Here is a 21147-nt window from a genome sequence, read left to right on the forward strand (position 1 = left end):
GGTTTAAATTTAAACCTGACGGGTTAATAATCAAATATGGATGAGAAATCAGCTTTCGCGGACCTAATTGTTAATCCGCCTTCGCGTTAATCGCTAAAAGCGATGGCCAGTTTCCATGGTAACGACGCTGCGCGGGCTGATTGGGGGGGGGGGGGGGGAAGAGAGACGGTGTTTACGCCAAACGAAGAGCTGCGATTGGGAGCGGCGCGCTGACGCAGGCGCGGCGGCAGCCTGTGATAAGCGCGCGGCGCGGCAGGTGCCGGCTAGGTGCGGCACGTGCCTCATCCAGGTGAGGGAAAGGGCGCGAGCGATGCGAGGGCGGTGGGGAGAAAGAAAATGGAGATCGTGGCTGGCGAGAAATTAAATGGCGGGTAGTAGTAGTGAGGAGGAAACCGGCTTTCAGCGGCCGCCGAGTTTTCATAAAACCACCCGTAAGCTGGCCAGTGGTGAGAAGGAGATCATCGAGTGAGTCAGGTCATTCCTTGAGGTGATTTTTGTTTGGGGTGGGGGAATGAGCCTGTAACTGGTCCCAAAATGGCGGGCATGAGTTGACGCTCTTGGTGTCCAGGGTTTTGAATGTGTGGATGGGGTCCTTGGGTGCAGTTTGAGGTCCCAGCCCCTGGCATAAACTTTAAAGGAGTACGTTGAGGTACGTGTCACCTAGCACAGGTTGGGGAGAGAAATAAAATGAACTAATGGTGGTGTATGAGGAAGCTTAAGAATTGGTTAGGACCCAATGCCAATTTACGAAACTGTTTAATTTTGTGAGGGTTTCATGTGTTAAAGTGGCCCCTAAATCATCCTGTCAAATCATTTAATTTACATAATTGGTAAGCTGGGGGTCGATGTGCAACAAAATGTATTAAAAGTAAATATCCAAAAAATAAAAGTACTGAATTGGGTTCCTAAATGGTGAGGTTCTCTAAATTAAAATGTGCATTTTTTTTGGTTGAAAAATGCGCCATTTGAACGTTTAGCTATTTAGACCCCCTGGTTCCAAAGTGGTGGACTGGTACTCTTAGGATGCAATTGTTCTAGCAAGTTGAAGTACTTCTTAATTTGGGCACTGTTTGATTATTAGCTTAAGTATCCTTTTCACTTAAGTATCTCTAAAGAATAAAAACTTCATTTTCCTTTCTTGGAGTGTGATCTCTGCATTAGCTTGTTTCCTCTCCATAGAGCACAGCATATGTTGTGACATCTGTAATAATGCATTTGGTAGACTGTCAAATAAAAGGGCAGTTTTTAAAACTTCTGGTTTCATTTGATGTTCTAGTAAAATATGTGCTCTATTTATAGAATGGTAACTTTTTTTAAAGAAAAGTGCTTCTGTAGGCCATGTTTAATTCTAATGAGTGTTTTCATAAGGCTTTAATCTTGTCTATTGGCCATGAGGCATTGACTTCCTTACTGGGGGATTATTCCAGAGGTGGCTTCCTCTGATACCTTAACCAAGTGCTCATTCAATAGAATCCTTAGCTGGTGTCACAGCCCTATGCTCAATCCTGACCTCTGGGTGTGTGCTTCTAGTAGAGGCTGCTGTATGGTGATGTGTGAAAATGTTTTTATACCTTGGTTTCCCCTTTCCCAAACCCCAGGGATATTGTGGCCAATTGTTTTGCCCCTGCCCTAAGATTGACTAACTTAGAACAGACTGAGAATTGACCTTTCTGGTAGGTAGATATAGACTTTTCCTGAGCCATTGGGCTTTGTAGCTCTTTTTGGAAAGGTGCAGAAGAGTTTCTATTTGCTTTAGTAAATAGAAACATAGAAAAATTTATGGCACAGAAGGAGGCCATTCGGCCCATCATGCCTGTGCTGGTTGAAAGAGCTACCCAGCCTAATCCCATTTTCCAGTCCTTGGTCTGTAGCTTTATAGGTTATGGCAATTCAAGTGCATATCCAAGTACTTTTTAAATGTGATGAGGGTTTCTGCCTCTACCACCCTTTTCAGGCAATGAGTTCCAGACCCCCACCACCCACTGGGTGAAATTTTTTTCCTCAGCTCCCCTCTAATTCTTCTACCAATTACTTTAAATCTCCTCCCCTCTGCGCCCCCCCCACTCCCCGGTTCTTGACCTCTCTGCTAAGGGAAATAGGTCCTTCCTATCCACTTTATCTAGGCCCCTCATAATTTTATACACCTCAATTAAATCACTCCTCTGTTCCAAAGAAAACAACTCCAGCCTATCCAATCTTTCCTCATAGCTAAAATCCTCCAGTCTGGGCAACATCTTCATAAATCTCCTCTGTACCCTCTAGTGCAGTTACATCCTTCCTGTAATGTGGCCAGAACTGTGCAGTACTCAAGCTGTGGCCTAACTAGTGTTTTATACGGTTCTAGCATAACCTTCCTGCTCTTATAGTCTATGCCTCGGCTAATAAAGGAACGTATCCCTTATGCCTTCTTAACCACCTTATCTCCATGTCCTGCTAGCTTCAGGGATCTGTGGACATGCACTCCAAGGTCCTTCTCTTCCTCTACACCTCTGAGTATCCTCCCATTTATTGTGTATTCCCTTGCCTTGTTTGACCTCCCCAAATGCATTACCTCACTTCTCTGCATTGAATTCCATTTGCCACTTTTCTGCCCACCTGACCAGCCCATTGATATCTTCCTGCAGTCTACAGCTTTCCTCCTCACTATCAATCACATGGCCAATTTCTGTAAATTCTGTAAACTTCTTAATCATGCCCTGTGATATGATTAGTTGTGTTGCTAGAGGTCCTATCCTGTGATACATCTGGCCTGCAGATGTTGCTATAGTTCCCTAAGGGAAAAACTGCATTAGTTCATTCCTTTACTTTCCTATTATGGAAACTATGCATCATGGGCTAGTAATGCAATAAGTGGACCTGACCCTGTAACATGTGATAAACTTGTATGAAAGATATAGTATTGGCCGGTATGGGATGCTTAAAATCTAATTTATTGGCGAATTCTACAAAGAGAAGTAGCTTGACATACATCTGTTTTTGTACTGCTCAATCTTTACAGTGCACTTTTTTCACATGCACTATGGGTGCTGTCTTTATCCCTGTGGTTACCTTGGAACTGCATCGTGGCCTATGATCTGATCCCATTCCTGTTTATATTGCAGACCACCCCTAACTGCCTTCATCTACCATCATGAGGCACAACCAGACCCGCTCACAGAATCCCTCTTCGGTCACCATTCAGGTGAAGCCAGGGGTTTCAAAATTGTCACGTCAGAACCGGGATTTGGTGGTTCGGAAGCCTCGCCTGCAGGAGAGGGGTGAAGGGGAGTCCAGCAAGATGTCCAAAGTTTCAAAGGAGCCTCCGTTTGTCATACAGCACCAAGAGCTGGAAGCCTTTCTTAAGCTTCTTGGTACGTTCGTAAATTCATTTTTCTTCTAGATTTTAGTAGCTTGTTCTGGCCTTGTTTATGGTATTTTGAATTTCCTATTTAATACTCCTCGACTGTCTTGGTGGACTTGTAGTTGAAAAACAATGGGAAATGTTGAAATCGTGACCACGTTTAATTGAAATAAAGCTGGAAATGGAGCAGGTCTTTCAGCATCTGAAGAGAGAAGTTAACTTTTTTGGGTGGAGACCATCTGTCAGAATTTTGGAGGTTCTTGCCCTAAAGGTAAGACATTGGTTGGGTGCTAAGGATTTATGTTATCAAGTTAGAATTTTTGGAGCTTCATTGGTGTCTTTGCCCATACTACAAGCACTGAATATGCCAGGGTACAGTTCTACAGGTGCCAGCTGTCCTACACTACCTGGCCCAAGTGGCTGTTTTACATATGAACATTGCTGTGCTATTCAACTATGGCTGTAATACGGCTGGGCCTGATCCTGACATCCATGTGTATGTGCTTTCCAGCTAGAATCATTGGATCGTGATCGGGGTACAAATCCTGGCTTTTTCCTTCCTCCCCTGCCCCCACCTTCCGAGGCTCAACTACTTGACGTTTGCCGAAAATGGGATCCAGTTGGGACATGTAGAGAGAAGCAGCTATTTTTCATCCTTGCCGGATAAGCACATTGACACGTGTATATACACAAGTTATCTTGAGCCGATTCTTAACTGTAGCAAGTGAGGCGCTTGAACAACTTGATTTCCTAACTTGGTGCTTTATTAATGGCCATTTTATTGAAGATGTGTCCATTGGTTTGGTGAATATTCATGTGGCACAAAATAGACGATTCATTTGTAATCTCCCTGGATGCCAAGAAAAAAAAACTTTGGTTGAATTGGGCTTACTTTGGAGTACATTGGTAATATCCCTATGAGATGGGCTTTTCTCCTTAGTCCTCGGAGGCAGAGTAGTTACATATAGTCAACCAGCTTTAGTGTTGAGGGTCATGTGGCAGGGTTGCCCACAATCATCGACTTGCTCCTGTAGTTGACCCCTTTTCATGGCAGGATCTGTTGAGATGGTTGTGGGGGTGGAAGATATATCTCTCCTCTTGTCACTGCTACTTACCCTCGGTTTGAGTATTAACCATTGTGGCCTCCTATTAAGGTACAAGGTGAACCATGCTTGGATGAGACTAAGAATACTTGACCTGGCTTTCCACATTTCGTAATCTTCAGAGGGTCACAGATGGCTGCAAAACTTGGAGTGAAAGTATCTTGAAATCTGTAAGCCTTGTGTAAAGCCAATTTCCTCCATCAAATCAAAATCTAATCCAGCCTGATGGGATGCATGTTGAGTAGAGATGGTGTGATCAAATCAAGATATTTCATGTTGCTGTCTCCTCATTCTGTGACCAGCCTGAATTTCTTCTACTGAGAAGAACAACTGCCAGTTCAGTACAGTAGTGACAGGATAATGTTGCTCGATGAACTGACAGAAGTAAACAACTTTCTAGAGTGCCTTGTCACAAGTGCCTCAAAGCATTTCATGTAGTGAATTAATTTGGGAGTGCAGTAGTTATGTAGGTCAATATGATTGCCATTCTTCCCCCAGCATTGTCCCACAAATGGGGAAATGAATGACCATTCAGAATCTTGTATCTGAAGGATGAATGTTGGACAGCATACAACAACTTGCATTTATGTAGTGCTTTTTAACTTTGTAAAACTTCCCAAGGCACTTCACAGGAGTGTTGTCAAACAAAATTTTGAGGCACATAAGGAGGTATTAGGACAGGTGACCAAAAGCTTGGTCAAAGAAGTAAGTTTTAAGGCAGTGGAGAGGTTTAGGGAGGGAATTCCAGAGCTTAGGGCCTAGGCAGCTGAAGGTATGGCTGCCAATGGTGGAGTGATAAAAATCGGGAATGAGCAAAAGGCCAGAATTGGAGGAAAACAGATCTCTGGGTGGGGGATTGTAGGGCTGGAGGTGGTTAGAGATAGTCAGGGACGAGGCCATGGAAGGATTTGAAAACGAGGATGAGAATTTTAAAATAGAGGTGGAGAGCGTTCAAGTGTCCTAGTACCTTTTAACATCCATCTGAACAAGGCAGATAGAACCTTGGTTTAACACCCCTGCAGGATGGCACCTCCAACAGTGCTGTACTCCCATTGTGATTTACTAGTGGTAGTCTAGATTTGCTGAAGTCCCAGTGTCGGGATTGAACTCCTAAACTTCTGATCCACTGATTCAAACTCTCACTGGGTGTGGTGATGCATGGGCTTCATCTCTTGAGGCTGAGATGCGTCTGCTCCTGTCCATCAGTGTTAAACTTGCAAAAGGGTAATAAATCCATCTGCTCTTTAAAAATCTTCAGCCCCGTTATAGCCTTAAGAGGCTATGAACCGTATCGGGTGATGTGCCTAAAATTGGTTTCTCAACTGGTGACTGAGGCTATCTGTGTTATCTAGTCTGATCCCTCTGGCTACGAGTAAAGCAGTTGGATATCAAGTTCCCTACTTACTAAGAGTAAAAAAGGAACTTGTGCTATCCAACTGCTTGAAAACTACAGGTGTAGCCATTGTTTCATTACATTTAATTATTTATTAAATTTAAATATTGAAGCATCAAAAGAAAAGCTGGTTATTCAGGGAATGCCAAGGATTCCCCCCTCAACTCAAACACAGATCTTGCAGGTGTTGGGACATATTTAAAGACTGATGGTGATCTTGGATTTAATGGAGGCTTTTAAACATTTCAAGGGCCACCAACCTTTTTTCTGAAGGGACAGGTTAAATTTAAAATCTGATTTTAATAGTATTTTTTGTGTTTGCCAGTTGTCTTCTCCTTTTCAAGATATTGACATTCTTATTTGGGGTATGGTTTCACAGAGGGTGCTCATCTGGTATCTAAGTGGGCATTTATTGCTCACTCCTAATTTCCTTAAAGGTGACGGTGGACTTTCTCCTTGAATTACTGTAGTCCTTATAGCAGTGGTACTCCCAACACTGGTGTCCCTTAGGCAATTCAAGGATATTGATCCAGTAATGACGAAGGAACAGTGGGGTGTGACTTGGAGGTGATGGTGTTTCCACAACATTGCTGCTTGTCCTCCTCTGTAGGAGTGAGATGTTGTTGAAATAACTTGTTACTGCAGATCATGTCTACTGCTGCCACTGTGCACCAGTGGTGAAGGCAGTGGATATGGAGTCCAGGGGCAGGGGCACCGATCAACTGAATTACTCTGTCTTGGATGGTGCCTGGCTTGTGTTGTAGCTGCACCCAAACAGATGCATAATGAGTATTTCATCACACTTTGACTAGAGCCTTGTAGATGGCAGATAGGCTTTGAGGATCAGTAGGTGAGTCACTTGTCAGAGTACCCAACCTCTGCCCTGCTGTTGTAGCCATGGTGGTGATATGGCTGATCCAGTTCAGCTTCTGGTCATTGGTGAACCCCAAGATGTTGATGGCACCAATGAGCCCTGTACCATTGAATATCAAGTGGAACTGGCTGGGCTTTCTTTGTTCGACATAGTCATTAACTGGCCCTTGGGTAGCGTGAGCGTTACCTGCCAGCTTTCATCCTGCACCTGAATGTTATCCAGCTCCTACTGTAGGCTGGATTTGGCTGCTTCATTATCAGGTGTGCTGTGAATGGAGCTGAGCATTGGAATCATCCACCCTGTGTCTGAAGGTTGTAGCTTCAAGCCCCATTCCAGAGACCTGAGCCCATAATTGAAGCTGACACTGCAGCGCAGTGAGATGTGGTGCCATCTTGACTGTGCAGCCCTTAAACCAAGCCTCAGGTGGATGTAAAAGATCCCATGGCGCTATGCAAAGAGAAAACCGGACGGACCACCCGGCATCGGGCCACTAGGCACCGGACACTACAAAGGCAATCCAAGTCCAGTCAACCCTACAAAGTCCTCCTCACTAACATCTGGGGACTTGTGCCAAAATTGGGAGAGCTAGTCAAGCAACAGCCTGACCTAGCCATACTCACAGAATCATACCTTTCAGCCAACGTCCAGACTCTTCCATCACCATCCCTGGGTATGTCCTGTCCCACCGGCAGGACAGACTGACCAGAGGTGGCGGTACAGTGATATACAGTCAGGAGGGAGTGGCCCTGGGAGTCCTCAACATTGACTCTGGACCCCATGAAATCTCATGGCATCGGGTCAAACATGGGCAAGGAAACCTCTTGCTGACTACCACCTACTGCCGTCCCTCAGCTGATGAATCAGTCCTCCTCCATGTTGAACACCACTTGGAGGAAGCACTGAATGGGCAAGGGCATAGAATGTACTCTGGGTGGGGGACTTCAATGTCCATCACCAAGAGTGGCTCGGTAGTACCACTACTGACCGAACTGGCCGAGTCCTGAAGGACATAGCTGCCAGACTGGGCCTGCGGCAGGTGGTGAGTGAACCAACACAAGGGAAAAACTTACTTGACCTCGTCCTCACCAATCTACCTGTCGCAAATGCATCTGTCCATGACCGTATTGGTAGGAGTGACCACTGCACAGTCTTTGTAGACAGGACTTCATCTCCACACTGAGGACACCATCCAACGTGTTTTGTGGCACCATCACCATGCTAAATGGGATAGATTCAGAACAGATCTAACAGCTCAAAACTGGGCATCCGTGAGGCGCTGTGGGCCATCAGCAGCAGCAGAATTGTATTCCGGCACAATCTGTAACCTCATGGCCCGGCATATTCCTCACTCTACCATTACCAACAAGCCAGGGGATCAACCCTGGTTCAATGAGGAGTGTAGAAGAGCATGCCAGGAGCAGCACCAGGCATACCTAAAAATGAGGTGCCAACCTGGTGAAGCTACAACTCAGGACTACATGGATGCTAAACAGCAGAAGCAACATGCTATAGACAGAGCTAAGCGATTCCACAACCAATGGATCAGATCAAAGCTCTGCAGTCCTGCCACATATAGTTGTGAATGGTGGTGGACAATTAAACAACTAACGGGAGGAGGAGGCCCTGTAAACATCCCCATCCTCAATGATGGCTGAGTCCAGCACGTGCGTGCAAAAGACAAGGCTGAAGTGTTTGCAACCATCATCAGCCAGAAGTGCCGAGTGGATGATCCATCTCTGCCTCCTCCCTATATCCCCACCATCACAGAAGCCAATCTTCAGCCAGTTTGATTCACTCCACGTGACATCAAGAAACGGCTGAGTGCACTGAATACAGCAAAGGCTATGGGCCCCGACAACATCCCAGCTGTAGTGCTGAAGACTTGTGCTCCAGAACTAGCCGCGCCTCGAGCCAAGCTGTTCCAGTACAGCTACAACACTGGCATCTACCCGACAATGTGGAAAATTGCCCAGGTGTGTCCTGTTCACAAAAAGCAAGACAAATCCAATCCGGCCAATTACCGCCCCATCAGTCTACTCTCAATCATCAGCGAAGTGATGGAAGGTATATTCGACAGTGCTATCAAGCGGCACTTACTCACCAATAACCTGCTGACCACTGCTCAGTTTGGGTTCCGCCAGGACCACTCTGCTCTAGACCTCATTACAGCCTTGGTCCAAACATGGACAGAAGAGCTGAATTTCAGAGGTGAGGCGAGAGTGACTGCCCTTGACATCAAGGCAGCATTTGACCGAGTGTGGCACCAAGGAGCCCTAGTAAAATTGAAGTCGATGGGAATCAGGGAAAACTCTCCAGTGGCTGGAGCACAAAGGAAGATGGTAGTGGTTGTTGAAGGCCAATAATCTCAGCCCCAGGACATTGCTGCAGGAGTTCCTCAGGGCAGTGTCTTAGGCCTAACCATCAGCTGCTTCATCAATAATCTTCCCTCCATCATAAGGTCAGAAATGGGGATGTTCACTGATGATTGCAGTGTTCCGATCCATTCGCAACCCCTCAAATAATGAAGCAGTCAGAGCCTGCATGCAGCAAGACCTGGACAACGTCCGGGCTTGGGCTGATAAGTGGCAAGTAACATTCACGCCAGGCAACATCCTGGGGGTCACCATTGACCAGAAACTTAACTGGACCAGCCATATAAATACTGTGGCTACAAGAGCAGGTCAGAGGCTGGGTATTCTGTGGTGAGTGACTCACCTCCTGACTCCCCAAAGCCTTTCCACCATCCACAAGGCACAAGTCAGGAGTGTGATTGAATGCTCTCCACTTGCCTGGATGAGTGCAGCTCCAACAACACTCAAGAAGCTCGACACCATCCAGGACAAAGCAGCCTGCTTGATTAGCACTCCATCCACCGCCCTAAACATTTACTCTCCTCCACCGGTGCACAGTGGCTGCAGGATGCACTGCAGCAAGTCGCCAAGGCTTCTTCGACAGCATTTCCCAAACCCCGCGACCTCTACCACCTAGGAAAAACGAGAGCAGCAGGCACATGGGAACAACAACACCTGCACGTTCCCCTCCAAGTCACACACCATCCCGATTTGGAAATATATCTCTGTTCCTTCATCGTTGCTGGGTCAAAATCCTGGAACTCCCTTCCTAACAGCACTGTGGGAGAGCCTTCACCACACAGACTTCAGTGATTCAAGAAGGTGGTTCACCACCACCTTCTCAGACAATTAGGGATGGGCAATAAATGCCGGCCTTGCCAGCGACGCCCACATCCCATGAACAAATTTAAAACAAAAACTGGAGAGCTCGCCTCTTGTCCTGGCCAACATTAATGCATCAACCAACACTTTTTCAAAAAAAGGTGTAAACTCTGCAACTGTGGGCCAGTCAGTTTAACCTCTGGTGGTGGGGGAGCTTTAGAAACGATAATCTGGGACAAAATCAATAGTCACTCACACATGTGTGAGTTAATAAAAGGAAAGCCAGCACGGATTTGTTAAAGGCAAATTGTGTTTAACTAACTTGAGTATTTTGATGAGATAATGGAGAGGGTTGTTGTGGATGATGTGTATATGGACTTTCAAAAGGTGCTTGATAAAGTGCCACGTGAGGCCTATCAGCAAAATTGAAGCCCGTGGAATAAAAGGGGCAGTGGCAGCATAGATATGAAAATGGCTAAGTGACAGGAAACAGTAGTGGTCGGTTGTTTTTCAGACTGGAGGAAGGTATGCAGTGGTGTTCCCCAGGGGTCAGTGCTGGGACCATTGCTTTTCTTGATAGATAATAATGACTTGGACTTGGGTGTATAGGGCATCATTTCAAAGTTTGTAGATGCCACAAAACTTGGAAGTGTAGTAAACAGCGCAGAGGATAATAGACTTCAAGAGGAGATGGACAGGCTGGTGGAATGGATGGATACATGACAGATGAAATTTAATGTAGATAAGTGCAAAATGTTACACTGGCAGGAAAAATGAGAGGCAATATAAACTAAATGGTACAATTCTAGAGGGGGGGGTACAGGAAACAGAGACCTGGGGAATTTATATATATATATATGCACAAATCTTCGAAGGTTCAGGTTGAAAAAGCGTTTTTTAAAAAAAAAAGTAGAGTCCTGGGCTTTATAAATAGAGGCCTAGCATACAAGAGTAAGGTGGTTATGTTGAACCTTTATGAAACACTGGTTTGGCCACAGCTAGAGTATTGTCTAGTTCTGGGCACCACACTTGAAGGATTTGAAGGGCTTATAGAGGGTGCAGGAAAGATTTACTAGAATGATTCCTGGGATGAGGGACTTCAGTTACATGGATAGACTGGAGAAGCTGGGATTGTTTTTGGAGCAGAGAAGGTTAAGACGAGATTTGATAGAAGGGTTTAGATAAAGTAAATAAAGAGAAACTGTTCCTATTTGGTGGACCAGAGGACATAGATTTAAGGTGATTGGCAAAAGAACCAAAGGCAACATGAGGAAAACCTTTTTTACGCAGCGGGTAGTTATGATCTGGAATGCGCTGCCTGAAAGGGTGGTGGAAGCAGATTCAATCGTGACTTTCAAAAAGGAATTGGATAAATATTTGAAGGGGGAAGGGGGGGTTTGCAGGGTTACGGGGAAAGAGCAGGGGAATGGGACTCACTAAATTGCTTTTACAAAGCACTGGCATAGGCCGAATGGCGGCCTCGTGCTGTGAACATGCTATGATTCTGATTCTAACACCCAAAAGAAAACTGCTCATTTTATTTCATTGCTGTTTGTGGGACCTTGCCGTGTACAGATTGGCTGCTGTGTTTGATTACATTATCACAGTAACTACATTGCAAAAGTGCTTCATTGGCTGTAAAGTGCTTTGGGATTTCCTGACGTTGAGAAACACTATATGAGGCAAATGCCGCCTTGTGACAGGGGGAAGGTTATTGATGAAGTAGCTGAGAGTGCTTCCCTGAGGAACTCGTGCAATGATGTCTTGGGGCTATGATTATTAGTCTTCAGCCACAACCACCTGTTGTCTGGTACGACTCAAACCACTGTAGGGCTTTCCCTTGGAGCTCCGTTGACTTCTGTTTTGCTGGGGCTCCTTGGTGCCATACTCATAAGAACATAAGAAATAGGAGCAGGAGTGGGCCAATCGGCCCCTCGAGCCCGCTCCGCCATTCAATAAGATCATGGCTGATCTAATCCTAACCTCAAATCTAAAGAACACAAGAAGTAGGAGCAGGACCCGGCCACTCAGCCCCTGGGCCCGCTCCGCCACCCACAGGGCCTTGACCGATCCGAACTCAGCTTCATGTGCAATTTCCTGCCCGCTCCCTGTAAACCCTGATTCCCTTTACTTCTAGGAAACTGTCTATTTCTGTTTTAAATTTATTTAATGATGTAGCTTCCACAGCTTCTTGGGGCAGCAAATTCCATAGACCTACTACCGTCTGAGTGAAGAAGTTTCCCCTCATCTCAGTTTTGAAGGAGCAGCCCCTTATTCTAAGATTATGCCCCCTAGTTCTAGTTTCACCCATCCTTGGGAACATCCACCCTATCAAGCCCCTTCACAATCTTATATGTTTCAATAAGATCGCCTCTCATTCTTCTGAACCCCAATGAGTAGAGTCCCAATCTACTCAACCTCTCCTCATATGTCCACCCCCTCATCCCCGGGATTAACCGAGTGAACCTTCTTTGTACTGCCTCGAGAGCAAGTATGTCTTTTCTTAAGTATGGAGACCAAAACTGTATGCAGTATTCCAGGTGCGGTCTCACCAATACCTTATATAACTGCAGCAATACCTCCCTGTTTTTATATTCTATCCCCCTAACAATAAACGCCAATATTCCATTGGCCTTCTTGATCACCTGCATGCTAACTTTTTGATTTTCTTGCACTAGGACCCCCAGATCCCTTTGTACTGCAGTACTTTCCAGTTTCTCGCCATTAAGATAATAACTTGCTCTCTGATTTTTCCTGCCAAAGTGCATAACCTCACATTTTCCAATATTGTATTGCATCTGCCAAATCTCCGCCCACTCACCCAGCCTGTCTATATCCCCTTGTAGGTTTTTTATGTCCTCCTCACTCTTTCTACTTTCCCTCCCATCTTTGTATCATCTGCAAACTTTGATATGTTACACTCGGTCCCCTCCTTCAAATCATTAATATAGATTGTAAAGAGTTGGGGACCCAGCACCGACCCCTGCGGAACACCACTGGCTACTGGTTGCCAGTCCGAGAATGAACCATTTATCCCAACTCTGCTTCCTGTTAGATAACCAATCCTCCACCCATGCCAGAATATTACCCCCAATCCAGTGATTCTTTATCTTGAGCAATAATCTTTTATGTGGCACCTTGTCAAATGCCTTCTGGAAGTCTAAATACACTACGTCCACTGGTTCCCCTTTATCCACCCTGTACGTTATGTCCTCAAAGAACTCAAGCAAATTTGTCAGACATGACTTCCCCTTCGTAAAGCCATGCTGACTTTGTCCTATTAAATTATGTTTATCCAAATGTTCTGCTACTGTCTCCTTAATAATAGACTCAAATTTTACCCACCACAGATGTTAGGCTAACTGGTCTATAATTTCCAGCCTTCTGCCTACTACCCTTTTTTAAATAAGGGTGTTACATTAGCAGTTTTCCAATCTGCCGGGACCTTTGCCGAGTCCAGAGAATTTTGGAAAATTATTACCAAAGCATCCACAATCCCTACTGCCACTTCCCTCAAGACCCTGGGATGTAAGCCATTAGGTCCAGGGGATTTATCTGCCTTGTGTCCCATTATTTTACTGAGTACCAATTCCTTAGTGATTTTAATCGTATTTAGCTCCTCCACCACTAGAGCCCCCTGTTTGTCCAGGACAACTCCTTCCCTCCCTGATGTGTTTGCGTCCATGTCTGGATCAAAGCAGTGATTAGGTCTGGGCCCAAGTGGTTCTGGTGGAAACTGACCTGAATGGCTTGAGTAGGTGTCGCTTGACTTCTTCCATCACTTTTTTAGGACATGAGTATCTTGTGGCTATTTATCCATGGAAGAGACCAGAGCCGAGCTGGATCCTGGTACCTATACTTGCTCCCTTGTAGGAAGGAACACTCTTAAAGACCAGGAATGGGAACAACGTCTCTTTCCACCCCCTGCCCCCCATGGAATGGTCAGCTGTGTCCCCCAACCACTACCCCAGCTGAGCTTAACTAGTGCCACTGATCTGGGATGTTGCTGGTCTCTGGATGAGAGATGGTGATTTAAACAGGTTATTTTCTAACAGCTAACCATGTCAACACCAGAGCCGAACCCTCCTGAAGTGTAACTAATACAAAAGCTGGCTCTGTAGGGCAAGGTCCATGTGGGAGAAATGTAGGATTGCTGTGTAAAGTTTGATTATACTCATGCCATTCCGAAAGACTTGGATTTTCCTTTCATCTCTATTTAGCCAGTGCAGTTATGAGAATTAGTTTGTTTGTTAAATCCCTTGATTGACAGTGCAGGACATCAGTGAGCATGTGGTGCAGGCAGCAACAATCAGAACCTCTTGTCATTAATGACATTTGAACTCCCCGTTCATACATGAGTACGTGTCTGGTCCCAAGACTCCGACAGCACCGCTGGGACCTGTGAAATACTGTAGTGAATGGTGGATGAGCTTTTTCACACTTGTATGTTAGTTTTCCAAAAACTGCTGCAGTACACTGACTCCCCACTAAGTGGTGCTTGTTTGGCAGATCAGTGGAACATTTAGACGAGCATTCAAGTCCCACAACCATGAGATACTGTCCTGGGGCGGTAGTTTGGAGAACAATGCCAAAGAAATGAATAATTCTGAATATATAATAGACTTGAATATCGGTAACAATAGTACTGAATACTTGTTTTGTATCTCAACACCTGGTCATTCTTTTTCCTACCTCACTTGGGTATGTGCACTGTTCACACATGTCATTGTAAACAACTTTAGGTTTTGCTGGCACCATTTCTAGTAAATCTCTTCTGCATCCTCTCCAAGGCCTTGATATCCTCCCTAAAGTGTGGTGCCCAGAATTGAACACAATACTCCAGCTGAGGCCTAACCAGTGTCTTATAAAGGTTTATGATGTGGAGATGCCGGTGATGGACTGGGGTGGACAAATGTAAGCAATCTTCCAACACCAGGTTATTGACTAATCACCTGACGAAGGAGGTAAGCTCCGAAAGCTTGTGATTTTCAAATAAAACTGTTGGACTATAACCTGGTGTTGTAGGATTGCTTACATTTATAAAGGTTTAGTATAACTTCCTTGCTTTTGTACTGTGGGGGTGATTTTAGGAGGCAGGGGGGCTCCGAAAATTGCGGATATCCTGTTCAGGTTCGGAAGCCAGCTCCAACCCTCTGACTTCCGAGTTTCCCAGGGACCCACCTGTGTGCGGGTGGGCGACCCGAAAACAGAAGTCCCGCCGGCAATTAAAGCTGGTGGGGTGACCGTTCAAGAGCCAAGTGTACCTCACTGAGGTACTTAAGTCACTTGACCTGTTACAGATGAAGGGATTAGAAAATTTTTTAACTTACCTGAGCGGCTTGCTCACCGCTTCTGATTCATGCCTGGTTAAACCAGGCGTGAATGGCCAGATCAGGGAAAAAGAAACTAAATAAATTACATTTTTAAAAAAAAACACCATGCAAGGAAGTGAAAACGCTAAATGAACCTACCTATTTTGAAACCTGTTCTGATGTCTCCTGCTCCAATGTTCCCCTCTTCACCCTCCTGATCCTCCCCCGATGTCCTCTCCTTTCTCCTTCTCCCCACCCACCCACCCCCCCCCCCAGCGTTCCATTCCAGCGCTGGATGACATGACATCTCGCGCGCTCTTTTTTGCCCCCCCCCCCCCCCCATGTTGCAGCTCCTGACTGCAGTCAGCCTGTCAATTAGGTTAGCTGCTGGGCGTGAAACCAGGAGAGGACGTTAATCACTATCAATCAACATGCGATCGCATCAGAAACAGTAAATTTGGTTCATGCAGGTTTGCCATGCCCATCTTCACTGCCCCCCCCCCCCAGCCGCTGCCAATATTAATAAAGCCCAGGATCCCATATGCTTTAACAGCCTTTTCAACTAGTTCTGCCATCTTCAAAGATTTGTGTCTGTGCACCCCCAGGTGTCTCTGTTCTTGCATCCCCTTTTAAAATTGTACCATTTAGTTTATATTGCCTCTCCTCATTCTTCCTACCAAAATGCATCACTTCTCTGTTAACTGTCATCTGCCATGTGTGCCCATCTCTCCTGTCTGTCCTCCTGAAGCCTGTTAATATCCTTTGCATTGTTTACTACATTTGAGTTTTGTTATCTGCAGTCTTTGAAATTATACCCTCTATACCCAAGTCCAGGTCATTAATATATATCAAAAGTGCGATTGTGAGATGCGCAGTGTTGTGTGATTGACAGCACTGGCAAATGTAAATTTGCTGGCCTGCACACAAAAGTGGATCACTGCAGCCACTTAATTACTGGGCTTTCATCTGCTGCTGGAATTATAATCTCTCCTTTGCCGCCATTCTCACCGCTGAACAGGGTTGGATCAATGTGCTTGTGTTGTGACTCACTGAGCCAGCTTGGGGTTTCTCCCAGGCCCATAAAAGGACCACTTGTCCTTTGCATCTGTTTTCTGGAGCCAATTTCAGAAAATGGATACCTGTTTTGCATGCACAGAAAACCAGACCTGGAAGAAAAGAATAATGCAGGAGAGCAGCACATGGTCAGTTTGGCTTTGCTCTCCTGCAATCAAAATGAGTCTTTGTAAAGCTGGGAAATAATGTTTTGGGGAGGGGGGTCCATAAGTATTGCTGATTTATTAACAGTAAGGATTTTACATGTCATTAATCACTACAGTCTAATTTTTGACTAGGCAGTCTGCATTAAAACATTTTCCATGTTTGTTCAAAACTGAAGTGGCCAGGCTGTGTAATGCACAGCGATCATGTGGGGCAGGCATGTGCATTGGATCTTGTGACTGAGTTCCAAGTTAGCTTCTTACAAAGTTTTAGGTTGTTCACCTGATAATCAAGGTTGAGTTGGGAGAGGGAGCTGTTATCTAAAGTTGACTTTTTTTGAGGTGATATGTATTTACATGCTAAAACACCTTATCAACGTTAACCATCTTTGGTCTTTGCCCTTGAATCCAACAGTGAGCTTTAAGCCCCTTTAACTTGCTGTACTCCAGGCAAATGTATGAGTTTATTTGATGACATAAACTTGAACGTGAACCATCTAAAAGGATTAATGTTCTGCAGTGAATCCATATTGGTCAGAGGTAGCTCATTGTGTTCTAACTGAAAGTGATGTTTCTTACAGATGATGAGGTGATTCAGGACTTCCTGTGGATGGACAGTTGCTGTAGAATTGCAGACAAGGTACTTGGGAAGCGCTGCAACTAAAACCACGGGAATGCTAGGTTATATGGATAAAAGACCAGTTCTAGCCTTGAGGTACCTGTAGGCAGTCTCAACATCCCCACCTATATATGCAGTGTCCAGTGGGATTTCCCCCTGCACCCCCCCCCCTGCAATCATCCTTCTAGGGAAAGAAAGCAGTGGTTTCGGTTGTGGAGAACTTTGTTTGCTGGTTATTTCGTTCCTTGATCAGAGTTTTTGGATGACTCCTGGTTGTGGCATGTTTAGCTGCATGAATTAAGTCCGAACCCTTTAGGTATCCAATTTACATAAATACTAACTCTCGTGCATTGGAGCACCATTGTGCTGAATCGTTCAAAGACCCACTCATGCTTGGCGGTGATGACTGTTACTGAGACATGGTTGTATGGGTGGCAGCAACCTGCTGGTATCTGGTGCAAGTGTCCATTCTTGTAAATCTTGGCCTGCTGTAGTGGCTGAATGTCAGTCTGATCCTGATCAGTCCACATACCATCTCCAGTAGGAGACTGAGACAGTGAATACATTTAATAGCTTGATGTATGTTTGAGTACTGTGCATCACTGTGACTAATTGGGTGTTGAGCTGAGTTTGGCTTCCAAACCCATAATTCTGTTAGCCATAGTGTCCCAACTGCTATCCTGGCTCAGTTAGTCAACTGGGACCCTGTGGTATGTACACCTTAGTGCTACAGCACTCAATGCAGTGAGCCATCAGGTAGGTTGCAAGTAGGTCTCGTTTTAACCTTTTGTGTCTGAACTACCAATTCTCTTTCAGTATTTGCTGGCCATGGTCCTGACTTACTTCAAACGTGCAGTCCTTCACACAAGTGAATACTCTAGGATGAACTTCTTCTTGGCACTGTAAGTACATGTAGATAAACATGATTGCAGTCAGAGCTTCCACCTGAAGGACTGGACAATACACACATGATCTAGTCCACTGGTCTAAATTACTTCTTTTTTGACTTGCATCTGTAAGAAAGGGTCCCTGAGGCTTGATCTTCATAGATGATGTGCCTGAAACCTTGCCAAAGAGGCCCTCAGTCAGTCCACAATACTTCCTGATGCACACAGCGCTGTGAACTACTGGACAATGCAAGGTCCTAAAACCATTACAAAATTTGGGGAACACTTAATTAAGAAAGGAGGAAGAACATTATTTCTTATACTGTGGGCATATTTCAATCTCCTGACCTAATATCAAAGGTTCTCTCCCTTCCTTTGTGAAGGGAGGAAGAAGGCCTGGCTTCAATTATTGGCAAGGAGAGAAAGAAACCCAACCTACACACTTGCCTTGAATTCCCCAAATTACTTTAGATATCAAATGTGAAGGTGACATTTGTCTTGGGTGTTGAGTTACTTTTGTCGGGGGGGGTGGCGGGGGGAGAGGGGAGGAGAAGCAAACATAATTTTGAAGCGATTTATTTGACCTGCAGTGTCAATGTAACAGGGTTAACTGGTCGCAGGTCTTTCTGAACACTTGGTCCCACAGGTACCTGGCAAATGACATGGAAGAGGATGAAGAGCAATACAAGTATGAAATTTTCCCGTGGGCACTAGGTGACAACTGGAGGAAACTTGTCCCGAATTTCCTCAAACTGCGGCTTGATCTGTGGGCTCAAATGAATTACAGGGCGGCTGTGAGCCGGCGTTGCTGTGAGCAGGTGAGATGCTGGAGTTAGTATTGTAACTACGTGGTTACGCTACTGTTTACTGCATATCGTCTGTAGCTCCTTAAGCCCATTGTATTGCAGAAAGCTCTTTATTGATGAGTCAGTTGAAAAATGTAGGAGAAAGGGTGAAACTTGCTCTTGAATGTATTGTCTCTGCCACATGTGGGTGTGTGACCCACTTTGTGCTCTGGAAATGCACAGGTCATAACACAGGCAAGGCTGTTCTGATGTTTTTCCTTGAGACTCATTGGCCTCTGCTCAGTATTTGCAACTGCCCAGCTGTAAAGAAAATTGCAGAGATCATCCTGCTACTGGCCCACAATCTGGCACTATAAGTGAGCATGCTATGTCCTAAGGATCCGGAGGCTCTGGCTGCTTGGACAAGGAGTCTATGAAATGGTGCACTGTGTTCTGTACGTTGGGGCATTCTCTTGGGTATTATAGTAAGTACTTGGTGTACTTATCCCGCAATATTAGGAGGTGGGTTTACAATTGTAACTAAGCTGAGCCACCAGGGAGAATGTCCAGGGAATGGAAGGTATAGTGCAGGACCCAGTGTGGGTTTGTAAAGGTTGAAATATTGGTTCATTCCATCTGACTCCCAGTGAGCAGAGTTTGCATGTGCAGTATCTGGCAATCATTTGTTTTCCCATTGTGATGGACTTTTTTTTTCCAGGTGATCGCCACCATTCCTTCCCATTATATATGGCACAGAGACCGCCCAGCTCACCATAGTGGTGCAATTAGGAGTTACCTGCAGAAAGAAATGGTACCTTACCCACAAGGGCCCAGTGGAACGCCTCCATACTGCACCCTCTGCAATCGCTCCAGGTGCTACTTAGACCTGGATTCAGACTCTTCATCCTCCCCTGAAAACACAGCTTTGTTGGATAGTGACTGGCCCCAAGATCTGTTAATACTGTCACCAACTGTACTGATAGACCATGGTATAGAAGGTATGGCCACACCGGGCACAATGTAACACCAGGGGTTTCACAAAGGAGGAGGTGCCTCTGCAATCTCAACACTAGAAGAAACATTCTAATCTGGAGCAGACTGAACTCAAATTCTATGGAGCTTTCTAGTTCAGAAATGTATGGGAATGTTCTAGGTGCTGGGTAACATAGTATGTGGTGTCAGTAACATATACCTCAGTCTTTTGATCTTGGGATACTGGGTCCCAGACCTCTCTGTTGCAAGAAAACCTACTAACTACATTGCTCCATTCTCCAGTTGGCAGTTTTGCCAGAACCCAACTGGATGACTCTTGAAGCATAGTGAAGGATTGTTATTTGGTTACCAAACTCTCATTTTGTAGTATATGATTTAAAAATACACTGCACTGACTGGTAATCCTTTGTGAAAATTCCACTAAGTGACAGCATCTAGGTTGTGCTATGTAACCTGACCAACATCACATCTTTTCTTGTCCCTCTCCATTTTATCAGTACTATGGCAGCTGGGGCATCTCAATGTTCCTCTTCCTCCTAAGCTGCAAATGGCTCTTCCTTGTATCTTGACTCATTGACAGCTGGAGACTGCATTTCCATTTCTTTCTCCTCCCCACCCTCAACTACAGAATTCCTAGCCTCCCCAGTCTACCTTCCTGCAAATCGTACGGTTCCTAAAACCCAAGCTTGGTGTCTACATACGACCTGATTTGCCCCATCTCTCCTTGAGCTTTGTGGTCTCCTACACTGTTGGCTTTGGGCTCTTCACCATGGTTTCTCAATATAAAGCCAGTTGTGTTACGATGTGCATCCTAACTACACCAACACAGTAGAAATGGTGATGTTTTTGGGTGAAGGGAAATTGAAGGTCTCCTATATTAGTTGGGATGGAGTGAGAAGGCAGCTTAGTGTTGCATTGACGAGTGTTTTTGTTAGTCCTACAGGAAGCGCTGGTCAGTGCCGAGCCTGATGGACAAGATTGCAGCTGGTGTATGTAAAGTGACTACTAATGTGCTCGACGACAGGTGGACCTTTTGACATGTGCAAGCACTGGAGTTTCTGCTTCTTAATCCTGTTCAGCATTTTTATGATCTGATGCACTTTATGATTTTTTTTTTCCCTGAGACAGGAGGACAGGAAAGGAGTTGTTGCAATTGAACTTTAATGGTTACACTCAAATGTTAGAAGCATTTGTTTGCAATTATATGTATATTTATTGCTGTGAAAATAAGTAATGTATAGAATAAACATTGACACATGAATGTGTGGCTGTCTGTGAGCAACATGCCCTCCACCAATCAGTGATCTAAGTAGGATTAACAACTTCAGTACAACCTCAATCTTGGGATAGGTAATACTTATTCCTCATCTTAGTACCCGAGGGTAACATTTGAGCTGGCACTCGCTGGGGAATTAGCGTGGAACTTCTTATTACAGGTACAAAGAAGGCCA

General features: G+C 45.1%; 1 protein-coding gene across 3 annotated transcripts; it reads left to right on the plus strand.

The window, feature by feature from the left end:
- Positions 1-165: 165 nt before the first annotated feature.
- On the plus strand, positions 166-20957 carry LOC137306461 (speedy protein A-like). Of its 3 annotated transcripts, none has more exons than XM_067975688.1 (7): positions 166-289; positions 3102-3350; positions 16994-17052; positions 17848-17933; positions 18565-18736; positions 19422-19701; positions 20640-20957. In XM_067975688.1, the coding sequence occupies exons 2-7, from the start codon at positions 3131-3133 to the stop codon at positions 20663-20665; spliced, it is 843 nt and encodes a 280-aa protein (XP_067831789.1). In that variant the 5' UTR covers positions 166-289; positions 3102-3130; the 3' UTR covers positions 20666-20957. The 3 variants fall into 3 exon arrangements, with proteins under 3 accessions (XP_067831789.1, XP_067831787.1, XP_067831788.1); XM_067975686.1 differs by having other exon boundaries at positions 167-289; positions 20632-20957; XM_067975687.1 differs by lacking the exon at positions 166-289 and adding an exon at positions 340-465 and having other exon boundaries at positions 20632-20957.
- The last annotated feature ends 190 nt before the right edge of the window (positions 20958-21147 follow it).

The sequence above is a fragment of the Heptranchias perlo genome, chromosome 43 (assembly GCF_035084215.1).
Source record: "Heptranchias perlo isolate sHepPer1 chromosome 43, sHepPer1.hap1, whole genome shotgun sequence".
NCBI classification, from domain to species: domain Eukaryota; kingdom Metazoa; phylum Chordata; class Chondrichthyes; order Hexanchiformes; family Hexanchidae; genus Heptranchias; species Heptranchias perlo.